At 38.9% G+C, this 22,264-nt stretch overlaps 1 protein-coding gene across 1 annotated transcript in view; it reads left to right on the forward strand.

The window, feature by feature from the left end:
• The window catches only part of chd6 (chromodomain helicase DNA binding protein 6), a 189,323-nt gene extending 177,736 nt beyond the window's left edge, over positions 1–11,587 (forward strand). The window contains exons 42-46 of the mRNA XM_030135292.1: positions 212–853; positions 2,089–2,328; positions 4,330–4,470; positions 4,765–4,869; positions 5,192–11,587. Of these exons, the coding sequence (XP_029991152.1) occupies positions 212–853; positions 2,089–2,328; positions 4,330–4,470; positions 4,765–4,869; positions 5,192–6,337 (2,274 nt within the window). The 3' untranslated portion in view covers positions 6,338–11,587. The remainder of the gene's footprint in view (positions 1–211; positions 854–2,088; positions 2,329–4,329; positions 4,471–4,764; positions 4,870–5,191) is intronic.
• Positions 11,588–22,264: the final 10,677 nt, after the last annotated feature.

A 22,264-nucleotide genomic window follows, 5' to 3' on the forward strand; every position in this document is an offset into this window, starting at 1 on the left:
TCCTGCAATGGCCCTAATCCACTGTGAGATGAAACACTGTCTACAGAATCATCCTGTAGTTGGATGAGTATGTTTGTGTTTGTAATTGTAGTTTTACCCAGGTCTGGTTGAAGCCGCCTCTGTGTTGTATCTCTGTCCATATGTATGTTTAACAGAGACATCATCTCTCTCCCATTCTTGTCTACCCCTCACCCACCCTTCACCCTGACAGTACATGCCGCGGGGCGGCGCATGTGGGCGCGGAGCTTGGCGCCTCACCTCCTTGCCTCTCTTACAGGAGAGGCTGGTGGCTCCTCCCTTCCTCCCTGAGCTCAAACGAGCGGGAGGTCGCAGATCTTTTGACTACGAAGCCGCTGCTGCTGCTGCAGCCGCTGCCAAGGCTTTAGCTGGCAAAACTGCATCATCATGCCACACCTCCGCCACCGCCAGCTCGAGCGCTGAGAAGGTGCCGGTGGTGGCCCCGCCTTCTCACCGTACAGGAGCCATGTTGATTAATGGGTGGCAGGAAGCAGCCATCGATCTGACCAAGTCGTCAGGAGAAATAAGTACCAGCAGTGGCGTTGGGAGTGGTGAAGCTGTGGGCGCACCGGGAATTAGCCACCACGCTGCTGGTGCCGGCAGCAGCCATAAGCTGCCTCCGCCCCCCATCACAGCCCCGTTACCCGGCTCTGTGGGGATCGACATGGCCGGTATACTACAGGCTGGGCTCATCCATCCTGTAACAGGGCAGATAGTTAATGGGAGCCTACGGGGAGATGATTCACTTAGGAGGAGGAGAGGCAGGAGGAGAAACGTGGAAGCTCTGTATACTGAGTTCACCAAGAACCGAGGACTGCACCTCCCCGAGACACAGGTGGGTACAGGGAGGACTGTGTGTGTGTAAATAATAGTCCACGTAGCACCTGATCATGTCCTAATCTCCTGAAAATATTAAAGTTGCACTTAATCAAAATGTTATCAAACCCAGTAACTTGGCTGATGATGTAATAAAATGATCTGATATTGTAACATTTTACCAGTTGTTTAATACCTCATCATCACATTTAAGTGAAAGTCAAAAAGTCTCACCTTTTAAATGTACGTCAGTGTTAGAGCTTTTTTTTTTTTTTTTTACTCTAATCCATTTTCAAAATCTGTCTAATACTGAAATTCCATAAGACCAGGCAAACCTAAGGAATACCTGAGAGAACCAGACTGATCTGCTTTCCCTCTGGCTGCTCCTGTTCCCATTATCCCAGACTCCCACTGGGTGTAGTCAGCTTCACTTCCAGTAGAACACTCTGACTGGGCAGAACACATCATACACAACTGCATGAGTTTTAAATGCTCCAAATATGTTCTCATGGTCTAGTTAGATTTAATTTGGTCAAATCATGATTGCAAGACATGAAAAAATAAAGACACATAATAGAAATATTTTATTAACAACTTCTTTCCACCAAAATCTTATTCATCCTTCAGTCCCAGAAAATATTTGAGTCAAATTTGAAGAAATTCCCTTAAGGTAGTACAGAAATATGGGATTCATTAAATTGAACATGTCGTCACACTGATGTCAACATTGCAAATATCCTTTTTTGTAAAATTGTCTTGAAGAGACATGTTGTGGATGCATCTAGCCTTTACCGTAATAAAGTTAAAAGTAAATATGTAATTTTTTAGTGTTACTCATGTGTGATGGACTATTAAAGTATTACATTAGTAGAAGATATTATTACAGGAATAATTAAAATTAATTTATTAATATTTAATTTGAGTATGTTGTTGGGTTTCATTGCATTTTTGAACAGGATAAGTGCAGATTTGATGACATTTTTAGGTGATATGACAATTTTCAGACATTATCAGGTGCTACAGTCCAAGTGATCTGTGGATTATCAAGATATAGACACTGATCAGTGTCAAAACCTGCTTGATACTTCAGCGTCTCCATGCTCAGCTCCAGTGGCAGCCTGTAAAATTCTATAACATACCATTCTATCAAAGCAAAGTTGAAGTTGTCAAAGAGAGAACCCTCCCACAAAAAGATCAAGTGTCAGCATGTTAAAATATTCATATTCTGGTCCCTGTGTGTCTTTACGTCTTCAGGGTCGGGTGGAGGTCATCAGCCACTCCTCCGTCTCGTCCTCCACCTCCTCTCCGTCTCCTTCTCCCTCTGACCGACCCGCTGGTCCTCCCACCCCGTCCTCCTCGTCCACGCCCACTCCCACCCAGACGCCACCTCAGCCGGAGATTGTGGCCATTGACAGAGAGGCAGCGAGCAAAGGCCTGATTGAGTGGCTCAGACAGAATCCGGGCTACAGCATGGACCTGCCTGCATTCACTCACGTGAGTTGGATGGGTCTGATTGTGCACCTGGATACTGTCCGTCCACCAGAGTTTGGCAAAGACATATTCATACATAGAAATTCCTGGGAGCTTATACAGTGTCTCCCTTATGCATTTAGGTATTATTTAAAACCATTTTCTACTAAGAACACCAAACTACCACTACAACCCAATCAGTACACAAGTAGAAGAGCACAGTTAATTACTTTGGGATCTGTCAGTGTAAGACAGTTTGAGACAGTTCTGAGGTTCTCAACAGCAAGATTAAAAAGCCATAACACAGTGTGACCACAGTGGGACATCTGTCATCATCATCTGGAAATACATATGGGTCAATATGTAATTAAGGGAGTTTTCAAGTCCATGGGATATATCTTGCATACATCTTTATTAATAGTAAACAAAAAACATTTTTTATGTAAATAATGATCATGTCTTTAAATATTTCATAATTATTTAATTACGGAACCAATCATTTATTAATAAATGATTAATAAATAATTAATAAATGACTAGATATACTAAAATGTCACCTAAATACCTGTCCGAATTTAATAACAACCACCTTCTAATTAGCTAAACAATAATAATATGAGCTTATTCAAAAATGTTTTTGATTGGGTTCTGTTTATTAAGTTGAGATAATCATGACATATTTCTTTTTTGGCAATAGATCAAATTTTATATGGAAAATAAATTGCATCTGTGTCTGAGAAATCACTTTAAACTAAGTTACCCATTACAAAAACACCTCTCAAGGAAGTGTGTTAATTCCAAGTCACATGACCTGCTCCACATGATGTCATTTCCTCCTGAAGAAAACACTGGTAAGAGTCCAATATATGTTCTTTCTCCTCTTTCTTAAATATTTAATATAAAGTAGTGTGTGAGTCAAGTGTGTATTTATCACACTCTTATGTCAACAGTGTTACTACAACATCTTTATAAACAACTTTCAATTTCAATATTACTCAGTTGTATATATGATATTTAGAAGAATCTTTCTGTAAAAATGCCATGTGGTGTTATGGTTATGTTGATTTTATGCCTGAAAAAAAGGAAAATGTCAACTATGTTACCCTGTAATGGTAACTCAGAAAGTCCCTCAATTATATATTGACCCATATGCAAATGCATAATATGCATATAAAAAAACTGCAGCTCTATCAGATATGAACAGAAATTAACCACAACAATGTAAAACCTATTTTTAGTCACAGTAATACCAGGAGTTTTCATGCCTCTGTGACCTATTCCTACTTTAAAATCTCTTTCTTTCTGTTACTAATATCTTTGTATACAATAAAATAAAGTACCTAAAGTGAATCTGGGGAGCTACTCCTGGTTTTTACACATTGCTGTTGGTAGTGGATAAATGGGTGTTTACTCAGGCTGGAATACGATGGTAGGAGAAAGGTGTGATTTCCAACAGTTTGCCTGTATATAACACTTGTCTATGGTGAAAAGGTAAAACCAAAATGTGTCTCGTATCCTCTGTGGTTGTGATGAGTAATGTTTACTGCTGATTTTCCTCCGGGCTTGAGAAGTTGTGGTGTACGTTTTGTGAAGTCTTTTGTACTGTTTGAAAGGTGAGACTGCCTAGTTTTATATAATGCAACAAAACATGTTGATGTGACATGATGGGGAAAAAGTCAGAGTTGCAATTAAAATTTGACAGTGCTGATGTTTTAGGACACACAACAATTCAAACCATTACTTCTCACCTTTACTTTTAACTATATATGTTTTGTTGACATGATCTGAAATGTTTTTTTGTTTTTTTTTCACCTTTTCAAAACAATGGAACACTCTTGGCAATCTTCTCAAAATGGTGGTGTTTTCTTAGTATTTTAGAGGTACTCTTGAAGGAGGTGCACACCCTGACTGGTCACCTCATTTATTTCTTCATGTTCCAGTTGTGTTTATGTAGTACAAACACCTGATCAGTTCCCTTGTTCATCCTTTTCTTCCTTCCTTCCTGTCTTTCTTTCCTCTGTTTAGTCTGGAACAGGTCTGCTGCATGGTTTTGTGGATCGTCCCAAACAGAGGAGGCATCGCTGTAAAGACCCCACCAAGCTGGATGTCAACGCTTTGACAGGGGAGGAGAGGGTTCCTGTTGTGCACCGGGGCACAGGACGCAGGGTACAAACACACGCACACTGCAGATTCCATTCAATGATGGTCATATGTGTAATGTGTAATAAATACAGTAATATTTTTACGGGAATATTTCTCTTCATTCTGGTTCAACATCAAAGTAAAGCAAATATGACTTAGCAGCAGTGTATTTACTGACTTTACTCAAAGAGAACAGTAGCATCCAAGTGATGCAGCGTTACTGTTTTCTGCAGCCTAATCCTTTTCCAGTCCAAGCACAGCCTATGGAGGCCTCCCATGGTGCTGTTGTCATGTTGTTGTGCTGTTCTCCTCTTGCAGCTTGGTGGTGCTATGGCTCCAGCTATAAAGGAGCTGTCCAGGTGGCTGGATGCCAACTCAGAGTATTTTGTAGCTCCAGACTGGGCTGATGTTGTAAAACATTCTGTGAGTATAATGCACTGGGGGTAAAGCTGTCATACTCATGTCAGAAGGATTTACTTCTGGTCATTGTAAACTATTTTTCTTCATGAATATTCATGAGTTTCATCTTTTTCTCAGTTGTGTAATTTTTAGTGCAAAGTTGTTGCAACAACTTTAACTTAATTTAAAACTGCATGTGTGCGCTGTTGAACGTGTGTTGTTCTTTTAGTTAAAAGAAGAGCAGATAGAAGTGAAATGTGAAACCATTGAAAAAGTCCAGAGGTTTTGTGATTTTGACAGCTTGTCCTGTGCTGTATTCATATCTCATTTCCACCTCTGTGTACAGGGTTATCTTCCTGAGGGAAAGTTCACTCGAATTCTAACTGAGCCGGTCAACAAGGATCCGGGCTCCAGGCGTCGTGGGCGTCGCCCACGCAGTGAGATGCCTAAGCCCCTCCTCTCTGTGTCGGATTCCTCTCCGTCAGCCCTTGGACCTCCTCTCTTCATGAACGGCGGTTTAATCGGCAGCATGGACACCATGGTGGCCATGCAGAACCTGCGTGGTGCCATTCCTGGCCTTCCCATCTCTGGGATCATGGCGGCCGGGTTTCCTCATGGATTTCCTGCTGCTGTGACCACCACGGGTGCAGCAGCAACGGCTGAAGATGCAAAGAATGGCCTGAGTATGTTACCCATGATGCTGCACGGCATCCCACACCCCCATGGTGCTGCGATCTCGCAGCACGCCATGTTCAGTGTAGGGGCAATGATGACGCACACACCGCCACCTCCTCCTCACCCCAGCTCGTCCTCATCCTCCTCTTCTGCAGCAAAGGTCACTACTACAACAGCGCCGTGTGAGGCGGGCAGCCCCTCATCAACAACACCTGCTGAGAGAGAGAATGCGACTGCTTCACCGTCAGGTGGTGAGAAAGAGAAGAAGGATGAGAAGGGAGGTGAGGGAAACAAACGAGCTGTAGTGGCGGAGTCAGCGGCCATCATCACCTCCACCAGCAGAGCTCACCTGGGCGCTGCTCACCTGGGGGCCGGCACCGGCAGCCACCTCACCTTCAACCCCTTCCTGATCCCAGGCATGTCCCACGGCCTGCTGTACCCGCACATGTTCCTACCGCACGGGGGTATCATGGCACTGCCTGCCATGCCGTCGGGGGCTACCGACAGCTCACCAGGAAGCCCGAAGAGGAGGAGGAAGAAAGGGGAGAAAGAGGAGGAGAAAGAGAGAGAGGAAGAGGAGAAAGAAAGTACAGTTAAGGTGGGCGTGGCCTCCTCCTCGTCTCCCTCCGTCCCCTCTACCTCAGTTCCGGATCCAGCTGAGGAGCCCCAGACTGCAGTGGGAGAGAACGGGCCCTCAGAGTCTCAGGAACCGGACTCCCATAACCAACCTGAGGGAGCAGCAACGGAGGAAGGAGGAGGAGAGGCGATGGAGGAGGACGAGGAGGAGCAGAGACAGGCAGAGGGGGAGGAAGGCTAAGAGCAGTCAGAGCACCTCCTCCTGTCTCCCTTCTCAACTGAGCAACAGTGTAAAATTTGTGCCGTGTCTGTCAGTCAATGTTCATGTAAAGACTTTTATTATGACACTGACTAATAATTATACCCAACTTGGTCATGTTTATATACCAAGACCCCGGCCACCCTCTCCACTCCCTCCTTGTATACAAAAACTAGTGTAAGAAAAGATCTTCAGTGTATTCTTCCCTTTCATTCTGCTTCGAGGCTGATCAGGAAGGATGACGGACCAGAGCAGGAACACCATGCTGTTTGTTATCAAAGTGACCCGGTGTCTAGTTTGGTTTTTCTTTTCTTTTTTTTTCTTTTTGGTGTGTTTCCATGGACATCATGGTGACTGAGGAGTTGTTGTGGCGCAGCTGTTAGGTTTTCAGCATTTCTTGACACATTTTGGGAATTTTGAGAAGCTCAAACAGAAGAACACTTATGTATCTTTGGTTCCAAAACAAGGCTGCATCTGTATTTTTATTTCTTTGTTTAATTTTGTTGTGGGGTTTTTTTTTTTTGCGCACACTCCATTAAATTATGGGAGTTTTTGGGTTTACCTACGTGCAATGCAAGAAAAACAACCTCCAGACTAGATTAACATGAGTCTGAACCAGCATTCCCACATACGTATGACACTAAAATACTGTTTACTAGCTGATGCACCTGCAAATTCAACTAATATGCAAGCGCCAGACTTAAACCCAAACACGTTTCAAAGACTGTAACCTCTTTAAAAATCTCCTCCTGATTTAACATGGCATTTGTGCATTCAAAGGGTTAGTTTGGATATTATTGATATATCTGTGATTGTATGATGTACTTATCAGTAGTTTGGAGAAGCAGACTGGACTGTCTCAGAGGCAGCAGCAAAACTATTTTGGCACAAAAATAAATATCACTTTAAGTTTATGCAGTATTTAGAATATTTTCACAGCTTTACTGAGCAACAACACAGTGGTTCTTAATGGGAAACTAAAGCTTTTATGTGACGCATTGACAAACACTGGCTGGCACTTTAACGCTGTTTCAGTCTGTTACTTCACCCATTCATTTAAAGTTATCTCCTAGAACTTAACATGAGGTGGGTTTATAACCCAAACATATTCAATTTGGTGTAAATAAAGAATTAAATATTGAAATTTAAGAAGATTGGATCAAATGTTTGATAACTTTTTAAAGGATTTATCAAAATACTAAATTATGTAATTTAATAGTGGATGTCTAATTGATGGAATGTGTTAAAAGTAGTGATAAATTAATTGAATTATAATAATAATAATAATAATAATAATAATAATAATAATAGTGCAGGGAAACTTGACAATTCTGATGTTTTTGGTTTTTTTTTTTTAATGAATGCAGTGCCAGCATGATATGGAATGTCTAGTGTGGAATATTTAGGTTGGTTTTGGAGGATCTGATTGTAAAAATGAATATCGTGTAGTTGTCATTAGTGAATAATCAACTGAAAATAAGTCCAACATGTGTGGCCATGTTTTTACAGTAGCCCTCCTGTGTCTAAGCGTAGACCAGAGTTAGACCGGACTAGTCTGATACTGAGGAAGACAGAGCGGTGCTATCTACAACCGCACCAATAAATGTCCTTAGGTATTGAAGTATTGGACACTAAACCTTTAAATAAATGATCAGCAATTTTTACAGTCCTATTATCATTAAACAGCTGCCTTATTTACGGCCCTGCTCTGTGAGTACATGCCATGAGTCAAAACACAATTCAACACAGCCAAGGTAACTGATGGAGCCAACACTAACCCTGTGGTGTTGATTGTAGATGGCCATGGCACATCAAGGTAAAGCAGTGAAAATATTGTAAATATAGCACAAAAAATCCAAGTTCACTCTTTTAAGAATGCTGCCAAATACAAATAAAACTTATATTTCTGTTTTTTTATGCCATTTAAGACTGAGAAAACACTGACCGCAAGCTGAATGTTTAGGTCAAAAATGTATCTTAATTCTAAGATGAGCATCATCTGCCAACCCCTGATTTTAAGATGACGCTGGTCATATTTTTTTTTTTTTTTTCACTCCAACTTAATTATCAATGCTATGCCATTGCTGCTAGAACTTCTGTTTTTTTTCTTTGAAGAAATGTAAAGAGTTGAAGTGAAATTGTTCAAGAAGAATCGAGAATAAGAATCCAGTTCAACATTGAGAACAAACTCCGCCTTTTTCATGTGCTTTCACTGATAAAAGCAAAGAACAATCATGAGATTAATGTGTTTTTTTTAGCATCATGTTCAGATGTTTTTGTCACTTGAAATCAGTTTGGGAGATTCCCCTGAGTGTTAGGTTCTAATTTCAAAAATGGAAATTTACAGATCTTCATGCGGCCACCAGGAGGCAGTAGTCTGCAGAAGGTTGTAGTATCCTGTGTGTTCGACTTTAGGAGGGTTGGACTCTCAGCTGCCTTTTCCACAGGCCTAAGTACAAGATGTGAAAGTTCAGACGTTCAAGTGCACAGTGGTTGCAATCATAACCTGTAGCAAAGCAAAGTCTTTTTTTTTTTCTTTTAACCATGATACTGTCCTCTGCAGTTTTCAGTGTAGGTTTCTGTGCTTTGTCTGTGTAGTGAAAGGGAAAGAAGTCTTTTTTTTTTTTTTTTTTTTTTTGAGAACGGAGAATCGGTGGAAGAGGAAGGGGAGGGATAGTGTGTGGTCTGAATCACTTGGACTGAGTGCCTCATCTTTGTCCCCTTTTTCCTCACATTATTATTATTCTTTTAATATTCTTTAGACTAGCCAGTCATACTAAAACTTTCTAAATATGTAAATCTGTCGCTGTATATTGCTGTTTTTTGCACCATTTATTTCTTTGCCTTTTTTCTTCATCGGGGAAAAAAAAAATACTTGACATACAGTATGTGAGGGGGGTTTGCAGTGTTTCCTGTATCAGAGTGTACTGTACATTAAATGGATGCAAGTCGCTGGTTTTATTCAGTCTTTTCATAACAGGGTCTGTATTTTGGGGGTAAATATACATACATACATACATACATACATGTACATATGTATGTCAAATATTTCTGTTGATAAAGTTCACTTTTTTGTGTTTTCATACATGAAAACATTATTTTTGCACAATGTCTTTTTGTGAATGTTAACCCGTCTTTTTCTTTCCTGTGTGTGTGTGTGTGTGTGCATGTGTGTGTGTTCGTTCACACACACTTTACTGTGGAGCTGTTTTGACTTCTGTCGTGTCATACTTCTTGTTAGGGGGGAAAAAAAACATAATTGTTGCCTTGTCACAAATGTGTGGCTCCATTTAATTTATTTTACTTTTCTTTTGCTTTGCCAGACTTTCGCCAAAAATGACATTCTTTTTTTCTTTACTTTCATGATGTATTATTCAAAGTAAAATGCCTTATTTACTCTACTCTGTTTTTGTATAGATGCTCTGTTACATCCATATAGCTCCATGTATTTGTGTTGAGTTGCTCATGTACTCTGTGATGACTCTGTACATTGTCGTCAGAAGCTACACATTAATGCGAAGGTACCACGTTCCAAATCACAGTCAATCAGTCCTCCCTTAAAGCACAAATGGAGAGTTAAAGAAAAAAAAAAAAAGGAAATGACTGTTTTTTTTACCAGTGCCTCTAAACACATCCGATTGGAATCCACGCTCCTGTCTGTTCGGATCATTTGGCCATTGATGACTCGGGTGATTTACAAAGGCTCATGGGAGCTTTTTGTTGGAGTTCACCATTAGCTGATACTGTTGTTTAAAGGGAAAGAGTTTTTTCCATTTTTTTTTCCACAAAGCTTGTGATCTAATATTTTTGTCCATTATTTAATACTGTGATGATACCAGTTTTCTTTGACATCTCTGTTATGGAGTGTACAAACATGAAGTCCAGATTTAAACCAGAGTCCAGTTTCTGGTACACACAGCGTCGTATGCTTTAAGTCCGTGTAACTGGAACAGAAACAGGGTTTTCTGGGTACTGAAGCACATTACATCCAACAAAAAATAAGTGAGACACGGGATGCCACAATGACAATGATCCCTTTTACAGAACAGATTATATGCTTCTCTATTTTAATTGGATTTTAGAACCGTGGCTCTACCATTTGGTCCAAATATGGTCACTTGTAGCTCTGAAGAGCCAACACAGCGAAAACAAAAACAGAATCTCATGGCTTCAGAATAAAATAGCAGTGAAAAACCAATGGGTGACATCATGTAATATACGGTCTGTGAATAATATCAATATTTAATGTCATGTCATGTGACCAAATGACTCCAAATCTACGCCAAGTAGTAGCTCTGCTCTGGGAAACCATGATGCACCTCATTTTATTGGGTTTTTGGTGTTCCTTCTCTTTTACATCAATATTTTTCTGCAAAAATGTGGTGAAACTTTAGTTTGAATAGATTCCATGTACACTCCAATCAGACTGTAACTGACTATTAGTCTAAATTTTCTCATGAGAAAATGAGACTGTTTCTCCAAATTGTAACATCAGGATCTCCTCATTTCTGTTCTTAGTATCCACTTTTTCTCTTTAACGGAAGTAATGGCTCATTTATCAGCTGTCAAATGAAAATGTTTGTGCAGTTGTCTGTAAACTACACAGCGGAGCTTATAACATTTTTTTTAAAGGTGGATCTTTTCATTATCCATAACAAATCTTGTCATCTCAAGAAAATGAGTTTTGTCTCAAAAGAATTCATATTGGCCAGTTTGGACATAATGGTTACTTCATGTATGATTTTACAGGTGATTTTATTTTTCCTTGTAAAAAAAAACAAAAAAAAACAAAAGAAAAACCCACATTGAGTAAATCACAGACATGAAGTTGTGTTGGGTTTAACTGAAAAACTGTGAGATTTGGACTTTACCTCCTACAGAGCACAGAGATGGAGAGGAAAATGTAATCACAGCTAAAAGTAATAGTGAACAAAAATATTAGGTCAGTAAGTACCAGAAACACGTTTGTACGAGGCCTTCTGTTTGGTAGCCTGCACATATCGGATGATAACGGACACAATGTATGTATCCAACAAAAGTATTGGATTATTTTGTTTGTTTAATGAAGATTTTTTGACAACAACACAAATTATCACCACAGCTAAATGATCTTCAAATGTCAGCATTAAACCCATGTTTAATTTCCACATGCCCATGTGTGTGTACAAGATTTTCAGTTACTGGCTGGTTCTTGTGTAAAAACTTGAAACAAACTTGTGGTGCAGTGTGCAATGGCTGTGTATTGTCGTTCTTGTCGCACCATGCCTTCGTTAACAGTGTTCTCTCTGTTCCATTGAAGTCTCTTTGGTTAACGTAGATGTTCTGCAGAACAGTCACCTCAAAATGTTGTAAATGTTGATCTCTCTTCATAAAATAATGTATTTATTGTACAGTTCTTGTCTTTTACATCGTTGTCTCCTGACTGACTAATGGCTGGCTTTGTTACTCTTGAATATTCTTCTGAAAGACAAAAGCATTTTGGTTCACATGGAGTTCGACTCTGCTTTCCTCTGTAGCCCCTTCATCTGCTTTTCTGCTTCTTACATGGGATTACTGTGGGATTACTCTCTTGTTGTTCTAATAGAATTTAGGGGAAGTCTAACCCAGGCCTCAGGATGCAGCAAAAGTCTTTTTTTTTTTTTTTTTTTGGTAGGACTTTACATTAGAGCTCAGTAATAACATGGTAATAGCAGGTTAATAAACACATAATTGTGTGGTACAATGTAATATCCAGATAAGAGCTGACCAGTGTTTGGATGCATCTGGGTAATATTAAACTGAAATATAGAACACAGCCAAAAACAAAGGGGAATAACCAAAACGATAACTGTAAGTAGTTGTACCAGGTTTAGATCATTCCCATTATTCAGTTTGTACCAAATGTCACACTGACCCGAGTCAGCCTGAAGAAATGGGCTGTGCATGTTATGAAGTATTCAACAAAACACATTTATCTGAATTCATCCTAACAAGAATTATATTACACTGTTTACCACCATCATTCTACAACAGAGGTATAAACTCTAGGTTCTTCAGCTTTGTTTTTAACCAAAGTATGTAGCGACAGTATCTTTGCAGAGAGAACTTAATGTGGTGAAACCGTTGCATGTGAGGAAGTGAGCCGTGGTGTTCAAATGACTCCATCCACTAACCTGTAGAAATACTCAAAAAAAACAACAAAAAAACCTAAGTTTATCCAAACTTGCTCTTTTCAGTGTGTAGGAGTAGCTTCAATGATGCTGTTCTGACGCACTGAAGAAGGTGTTGAACACAGTAATGCACAGGAAGTGTTGGCCAGACTACCGTCAGTAATAATAAACATGAGCCAGAACAGGAACCATCCCTTTACTGTTGACATTTGAACACATAAGAATGGGACACACATTTGTTCTTTAATACTTTAGTTAAAACTAACCTGATTCTGTCGCAGTCATATCATCGCAGTATTTACACATTACTGTCAGAAGAATAATCATCAAAGTTTGTGGAGGTCAAAATGAGTCCATACCAAAGTCTTAAAAGTCGCCTTATGTTTCAAACCTTTACATTTTGTGTTAAATTCTGTGGCTTTTGACCTTCAGATTCTGTGGAATATCCATTTATCGCAGGAGCAAAATGTACCTGATTCAAAGTAATTTAACAATCATGTTTACCAGGAAATACTAACATGACAATGAATAAGACATGATTTCCAAAACTAGAGCTAGAGGATGACCACCTTATGACCTGTGTCTTTTATCAACCAATAGAAATGCTGCTACAGATCTGACATTTTCTTAAAATTGGGTTATTCACCTATTTTCACATTGTATGTATGTTTGGATTCCAAACCGCCCTCTCCCCATTTAACCCAGTGCTGAGTTATTATCTGGTTATTCGTTTAGTTCTCAGTACACTTTTTCACATTATAATGATGTAATAATACATCTGTATTATCAAAATATTAACATATTACTACTGAACTGTAATGGAGTGTCCTTATCTATTATTATTTTCCTATAAACAACAGTGAATTATTTTGAAAGTTTGAGTTTTTTTTGCAGTAGTATTGAAGAGTTCATATTTCTGTTGCCACATTAGAAGGGATCCATTAAAATTTGGACCCCTGAACGGGTCCATGAGCTGAGGTTTGTTGAGCTCTGGCCCACGATAAAGACGACAAATGCATTTTTGTGCTCATGGGTTCAATGGGCAGTCATGTCACCCAGTGAGTCCCCACAGGGTTTGAAGGGAGGGTCCATGACCGATGAAAAGGCCTGATAAAGACGAATGATCACTGTTCTAAAGTAGAAAAGTGTGCACAGAACATTTACAGACTGCATTAGAAAATGATTATGGAAACGCCAAAATTTGAAAAACCTTTCTGTGATTGGTCAGAATTGCCAAATTAACAGGTAATTGAACTGGGGTTAACTGTTATGATTGCAACCTGTTCAACACTACATTAAAGCAGCGTATGACTTTCATCACACGTGTCAAACCCCAGTGGTAGCCCAACTATCACTAATGCATTAGTCTGTCTGTGCTTACGCACCTCAATCACTTCCCTCACAGTGAACAACTTTAAAGATGACTTCATCATAAACACAGTCCACTTATTTACACAACAAACGAAAACGTCACTCAGGCCTTTTTGGAAATTTTGTCGCGAAGTGCATTGTGGGAATGGGAATTCCACACAGCAGTAGTGTGGTGAGTGCTGAAGCCAAACGTTACCTTTACCTCCATCCACCGACTATACTCATTCTTTAAAATAACCTTGGTGGGCTGTAGAATTTTACATTATAGTCATCTGCTCATTACCTCTGCTATTATACAGGGTGGGGAAGCAAAATGTACAATATTTTGAGGCAGGGATTGAAAGACTGTATGACCAATTAGTTTATTGAAAGTCATGAGAATTTATTTGCCACAAGAAAATTTACATAATAGAAAATGTTTTTATTCTGTGTGTCCTCCTTCTTTCTCAATAACTGCCTTCACACGCTTCCTGAAACTTGCGTAAGTGTTCCTCAAATATTCGGGTGACAACTTCTCCCATTCTTCTTTAATAGTATCTTCCAGACTTTCTTGTAATAGTTTTGCTCATAGTCATTCTCTTCTTTCCATTATAAACAGTCTTTATGGACACTCCAACTATTTTTGAAATCTCCTTTGGTGTGACGAGTGCATTCAGCAAATCACACACTCTTTGACGTTTGCTTTCCTGATTACTCATATGGGCAAAAGTTTCTGAAAAGGTATGGATAATAGTGTTAGGTATGATTATGACATCAATATATGTTTGGTTTCAAAACAATTGACGTAGTGCCTGCTGAGAAAAAACAACTAAATGTTCATTGTAAATTTTACTTCCCCACCCGGTAACTCAACAAATATTGATTGGAGTTTAATATAATCTGACATACACATGACTGGAACAAGCTTCAACTTTTTCTGCGGTATGGAACAACCTTGAAACTGTTTAATTTAAAAAGAAATGGTCGATCCATGCATGCACACCGTTCAGGGTGCTTGGCGGAGGTTTGCGTTCTCTGAACACTCGTTTTCTTGCTGAATCTGTGAGAAACCGCTTTCGCTCGGTCCCCATTCCCACCACACACTTCACGACAAGATTTCCGAAAAGGCCCAAGTGACATTTTGGTTTGTGATGTAATCAACTCGGACTGTGTGTATGATGGAGTTGTCTTTGAAGTTGTTCACCGTAAGGGAAGTGATTCAGGTTCGTAAGCACAGACAGACTAATGGATTAGTAATCAGTAGGCTATCACTGGGGTTTGACACATTTGGAAAAAAACCTGTGATGAAAGTCATACGCTGCTTTAAGATGACACCAAACTATTTCGCTTATAAAACAGGAAAATAGGTCACGGCTACTAACTTGTCTTTCCTCCTTTATCGAATCACTGGACATTAACTGGACATTATGTGGCTTTATAACTCAAAATGATTTATAGACTTAGTTCTGTTTGCTCTCAGTTTTTAATTTTCAGACACATCCTACATTGGAGCTTATTGTGAGTTAACTGTTCCCTTGTCATTAACTCGGTTGTTTCCAACAGCACACACTAGTGGAACTGACATTTTATAGAGCTTCAGTCTCAGTGCAGCACGGGCATGAAACACAATCATTTTACTTAAAACATCAGATTATCTATGAGTGACAATGATCTGAATCAGTTAATGGAAGCAGAGAATTGACTGTATTTTCCATGTTTGTATCTGAATCCACTCATCTCCCTATAACCATAACCAGTACCATTCAAGTGGACAGGTAACAGACCTGCCCCACTGTAACCGTTTATACCCACCCCAGTCCAATGTCAGGCACAAGATGGTTCTTCTTAAAAGTGAAGAAAAAATCGCTAACTGACTCATCCTGAAGTCACACGTGGTCACATACAGCGAGTCATGTGGAGGGGTTTTTATCTTTTGTTTCCTTTTTCCTTATTTGTAACTAGCTCTCTTTATTCCCATGTGGACCAATCTCATGAGTCAAAACATGGTATGTGTGATCTTTTATTGTGCAATAAAAGATGACTTTCAACTTTCTGCTGTCGTCTGAGTCTTTGTTTTAAGTCCTGACTCAGTTCTGTCTGTAAGTGCTGCTCTGATGGCCGTGTTTTTTGTTAAAATGCCATCAGCGTAGTCGACTGGATCCTGTTTTAATCCCACACATTATGCAAAGTGTGATGGGAAATGTTGCTGCAAATCTCAGTTTATGGAAAGGACACAGCAAATACAATATGGCTAAAATTTGCTTAGAGGTCTTATTTCTGTCTTTGTGCATAAGAAATCAATATAAGTGAATTCCCAAAGGAACTTTGTGTTGGTAAATGCAAGTTATGCAAATTTACAGGATTTCAGTTCTGTTGCAACATGTCGATGGTCATGTGAACTATGTTTTCAGCTCAAAAATGTCCAATTTCATAACAATTAATGCTATATTTTCATTTCACAAATGGCCAAGTTATATTTGAACTGAATTTACCTGAAAAACAAATATTCTATTCTTTTAGATTCCCTATTTTTTTCTTACAAGATAATATACTAAATATCACATGTTTTATTTTTACAGGTTCAGTATGGAGTATGGTGCTGATCCATCCTGCTTATGTTACGCCAATGCATACATTAAGAATGTCACACGTCACTTTTTAAATCAACAGTTTTCTAATAAGCATTTTTTAAAAGAAATAACAACTCTATATTGTTATTTACTCTTTAGTATGATGATAAACTATACGATGAATAATTCTGATACTAGTTTTTGCACAAGGATCATTTGTGGAAACGGTGACATGGCTGCCGAGCATCAGTATGATGGGATCTGGAACAACCATGTCACATCCGTCCACTGCCACATTTTGTGTTTTTGTGTCAGCTGTTATTGTTTTAGATCCACAATACTAACATTTATAAATAAGAGGAGAATTAGCAATAGTAAGTATATAAGTTTATTACTAATAAAGTACTGGTACTGACCAGAGCATCATGGGTAATGTCACGTCCGTCCACCAGCAAAAGTTTTCACAAACGTGCTATTCAAAATCCAATATTTCTGAAAATATAGCTTCCACTGTCAAATAATATCAGTAGTCTGTGCACAAATGTATTAGCATTAGTTCAACACAGTTCTATGCATTTCTTACAAGTTTGTTTGTTTTTTTTTGACAGAAATGGCCACTCATTTGACCCCCTAAGTAAATTTTAGCCGAATAGGATCCTGCACTTCTGAAATCAGCTGAGAAATAAAATAGCAACAGAGCATTAGTAGTTTATTTAGTAATAGTTACCTTATAATTAAAAAGTATGACAACATGTTGTCATACTTTTTAATGATCGCAGAGTTCAAAATCAGGTGGCCAGGCCTGTTCACTGTGGCAGAGGTAAGAAATGCTTCTTAAAGAAAGCAGTTTTTGTACATTTTTGTGAGAGTATTTCTGTTTAAAATGTTTTAATAGGTTCCAATAATATGTTGTTTGTGGACATTATCTTTTCAGGTGGAATCAGAATTTGTGAGATTTACAACTGGTCCCCTTGTTTCCAAGTTTCTTGCACAGCTGGATCAACACAGTGCCAAGTTAAGTAAAGTGTTCCAAAAAGAAAGGAGGCTCCACAGGAAATAACATTAGCAGGATTTTGGTCCCAATGACACAGGTATGTTTTGCTTGTGGTAATGAACATTATGGAATTATAAACGGATACTGACTAGTATACTGACAAGTTAACAGTCAATAATATTTCAGTATTTTTTTCTGTCTCTTTAGAATGAAACTGTGGACAAGAGGAGGGAATGCATCCTCAAGGCCCTTTGTGTCTATTTGAACGAAGACCCCAACCTCCTCTTTAAAGAATACCTGGTTGGTCATTTTAATAGCTTAGTTTCTGTAATAAATCAGTTTAATCCACAGGATCCCAAACCTGCTGGTGGCTTCAAAATTCCCCTTATTTTTAAGCAATTTCTAAAATGATACAATCAGAAAAATTCAATATCGTTTTTTCTTTTATTATTATTCTTTTTTTACACTGCATGAAGACATAATTGAGTGACATCAGCCTATAGCCATGGTTGTCCTGAATCTATAGTGCTGGACTTCACTCTGCAGAACCAAATAGGCCACAGTGAGCAAAAATGTGACAGAAGCAAAAAAACAGTCAGAAACTGCTTGGGATTCTGAGGGTTAAGTTTGAACCTCTGTGAGGATCTTCCCAAGGCCACTGATGTTGATGACTTATTCTCTGGGTGTTGCTTTGTTAGTGCTCCATTCTGTTGTGAGGACAGCTAACGCTAAGCGATATATTAGATGAAATAACCCAGCTGACAAATTCTTTCTGTAAAATTTTATTGGAAATCACTCGGCACTGCTTTATCTTTTTACACAAGTAGCGCTTTTTGAAGTATGATTTCATAGATTGGTTGTGTCCTTTCTTTTGTCCCTATGTAAAGGATACTGATGGTGCTGCTGTACAAATGGAGCTTGAGCAACTTACTCTGGCCATCTTCATCATCAGTGTCAAGGGAGGTGATGCCACCACTGCTCCAGCAGATGTCGGAATAGTGGTCGAGGGTGCTGAACTTTTACACGACCCGGGAGACATTGCCTCTGCATGTGCGGCCTTAATGGGTGTAATATATGCACTGAACCTCAATTATCCGAAGGAACTGAAGACCTTCTTTGAAGTACTTCAAAAGCTCTTCCTTCAGCTGGATACTGGCAAGCTGTCAACAAAGATGCTCAAGAACAAACTCTATCAAATGTGGAAAAAAAGAGAAAAAAACAGAACAGGGTTCCCACACTTGAAAATCCTGGAAAAGTTAGAGAAATTGATATTTGTATTTTTTTTTTTTTTTTTTTTTGTAAAAATTACTTTGAACCCTGGTTGTACGACTAAATGACAAGTGAATTGAGAAACCACGCAGCACCAAAATTGTTGACAACTGAATGGATATATTTTGAAAACCAGCTACACTCGAAACGGCACCTAAACAACTGCAGAGAAGTTGAACAAAACCATCAAAAACAAAAGCCAAAACAACTTAAAGCCAACACAAGGAACCTTCGTTTGGCAGTTTCAGTGGACAAAAGGCATCATACTAGACAGGTATCATTGAAAGCTTTGCCTGAGAAAATGTAAACAAAGGCTCTTCTGCTCTTGTTTTGTCTGATTTGGCCCGCCTCCAATCCAATGGCAACCAATTAGAAAGGAAAATCACAGAAATAGAAATAGCAAATCTTTGAAGCTGAAATTCTTGTTTATGTAGATATTGAAATTCTTTCATTTAATCTTTCATAAACTCCTTGTAGTGGCTACAACACAAGTTGACATGCTTGTAAACATGTTATAGCAGTTTATGGTTAGATTATTATGCTGTTACAAAAAAAAAGAAAAGAGAACTGCAAGCCAGTTATATTGTTGATCTAGAATACTGGGCTGCACTTAGCTAAAAAAATGCAGTATTGATGTTCCTTCAAATCATTATGAGGAATACAAAGTATTTGTCCCCGTAGCAGTTATTGGCCAAGCAAGCTGAAATTTTTGTTCCACAATTGATTTTTTTCCCTCTTATTCTAAAAACCTGCTTGCCTGTTTTAGTTTGATGACTTTTGAATCCATGGTAGTCTCACTGACAGTGATACCGAGCCCCTCTGACAATGTGCAGCTAGTAGAAAACAGTGACTGACGCTGTTGATGCTTCATTATGTCTTACATTGTGTTGAAGATGCATTTTCACCACTGCTGTCATTACTACAGTGTAATGCAGTGTCACTGCTCAAGTGGTCTGCCGTGGTTTTATTTTGGACCAAAGGGCAACAAAAGGTTCAGTGAATATTGCTAAATAAAGGAAATAACAAAAATATGTTGGATGTACGTAATTCATTTGTGTGGAACCTGTTGACAAACTAGAATTTGGTTACACTAATTAGTATAAAATGAATTGGATGAAAACCTAATCTAATAAATTGAACTTAAATGTATTATTTTAGTTCTATGAATAAAATATATGTTTAAAGGACAAATGTAAAATATGTAGCCTGAAAATATATTATTTATGTCCATATAACATAACTGAATTTGATTGCATAAGCTTAAATATCTTTTGTTGAACAGATGTAATTTTATCTAATTGGGTCAATTTACATTGTGTTTATGTAATACAAATTAATTAAGTTAGATGAACTTAACATTTTTGCTTTCAACTAACATAATACATTTACGTGGAACCCGTTGACAAAATAAACTTAATTAAAGTCAACGTTTCAGTTTTTTGAGTGCAGCCAGGAATATTTGGTATTATTAGACGAAAGTATTTAACAGGTGTATGATAAACCTGCCAATGTGTTAACAATATACTGACTATACCAGTAACATGTGAATGATGATGTAGTGACATTAGAGGTTTAGTAACCGTAGAGCAGGGATGTCAGACATACAGCCCACCAAAGGGTCCACTTCAACCCACTGGATGAATTTGTGAAAGGCAAAAAATACACTGATAATGAAGGAGGTCAGACTCAGGTTACTTCAGGTTCCACAGTCAGCCCAATTCAATCTCAAACGGATCAGACCAGTAAAATCATGATACTGGGAGGTCTCAGAGTGTGTGTGTGTGTGTGTGTGTGTGTGTGTGTGTGTGTGCATGGTTCTGAGAAGTGTAGACAGTTTTACCTGGTCAGTTTGGTTCCTACAGTTGAGGAATAGTCCCATCTCCACATTAAATATTTCAGCAAGTTGATAGGACCAATATTTTCAGACATATTAGTCATTTTGGAATACAATAGCCTTACAATCACAGAAGCACAGTACCACGCTGCATGATGGGAAATGAAGTTAAAAACAGGAACGACATATCAGTATTAACATTGGCGCCTGCAGCCATATGGCCTGTGCATACCTCGTGACATTAGAGAGAGAAAGAGAGAGGTAAGGTATGTTTCTAAGCTGAACATCAAAACAGACACTGAAGAAATTTGTCACACAGACCTGACATTTCATCATAATCATTCAACAAGTAATCCTGAAGCTGCTAACGTCAATGAAATACCAGCAGAGAGCTATGAGAGGGTAAAAACTCTGTTTCTGCAAGGATGCACCCCAGCCAGAGCCAGGCAGAAGTTTCTGTCAGAACTTAGAAAAGGTTGTAAGGATGACTTGGATTTCCACTTGAAGAAAGCAAACTGCGCAATCACTCCCAGAAGGAGGGATTTTAAATATATGTACATTCAGTACACCAAGGAAAGATATGGTGGTCAACATGCAGAGCTGTATGACCAGCTGACTGAAATGTTGGACCAGTAGACTGAGGCAGCACCAGGAGCCTGTGTTCATTATCAGTTGTATGGAGGTGAAACAAGACCCCTGATTATCACACTTGTGACTCCACTGATGAAACGTGTTGGAGAAGAGGTAACACAAAGTGGTGAACTACTGTTTGTTGATAGTACATCTAACACAGAAGAGCATAAATTAAGGGCATTATTTCTGTGCACACACAGCGTTGCTGGTGCACTTCCCCTTGGTGTTCTCATTACCAGTGATGAGAAAGAAGATACACTGAAACAAGGATTTATTATGCTGAAACAATGCCTCCCCAAAAAAGGTTTCCACAGCAGGGGAAGGGAAGGGTCCACAGTTAATCCTCACTGACAACTGCAAAGAAGAAAGGGCAGCACTGGAACATGTGTGGCCATCAGCAGAGCTCCTGCTATGAACCTTCCACATTTTACAACAGACATGGAGATGGATCATGGACAGGAGTCACAGGATCAGTGACTGTGACACACCATACATATTTATTCTGTTCAAGAAGGCTTTATGTAGCAGTACTGAAACTTCATTTGCTGCAAAGTACCGTGACCTTCTTCAGGATGACATTGTGGGGAAGTATGAAAATGCTGTTGCCTATTTTGAAGGACTGTATAAAGACCGAGCTGACTTCGCCCTTTGCTTCAGGTCAGACATCTTTACTAGAGGTGTAAACACGCCAGTAACAGTAAATCACAAAAACCACAATTAATTTCGGTTAATGGATTACTGCGTCAGAAAAATCTTTATACATCGAGCAACTGTGTGTTCTTGCAAAATACAAATGCATGTACGTGTTTCTCTACCTTACTCCAAATACTCCGTAAAATGGAGTCCAGCTCAAATTATCCGGACTGCCCCAAGAGGGGGGTCGCATAAATTAAATTAACTCACCAGTTATGTTTTGGAGGGAAGGACCAAACCAGGATAAATGAAGAATTCCCAAAAAGGTTTGAGGTTTTAAAAAGTTAAAACAATAGTTAGATTTATTGTTTCAGGCAAAAATAGAAGAAGTTACAAAAAAAGAAAGAAGTCAGTTATCAATTAGTCTAGCATCAAAAACAATATTCGTCTCTCAGGGAAAGAGAAAAAGCCAAAAAA

The sequence above is a fragment of the Sphaeramia orbicularis genome, chromosome 5 (genome assembly GCF_902148855.1).
Source record: "Sphaeramia orbicularis chromosome 5, fSphaOr1.1, whole genome shotgun sequence".
In the NCBI taxonomy this organism is placed as follows: domain Eukaryota; kingdom Metazoa; phylum Chordata; class Actinopteri; order Kurtiformes; family Apogonidae; genus Sphaeramia; species Sphaeramia orbicularis.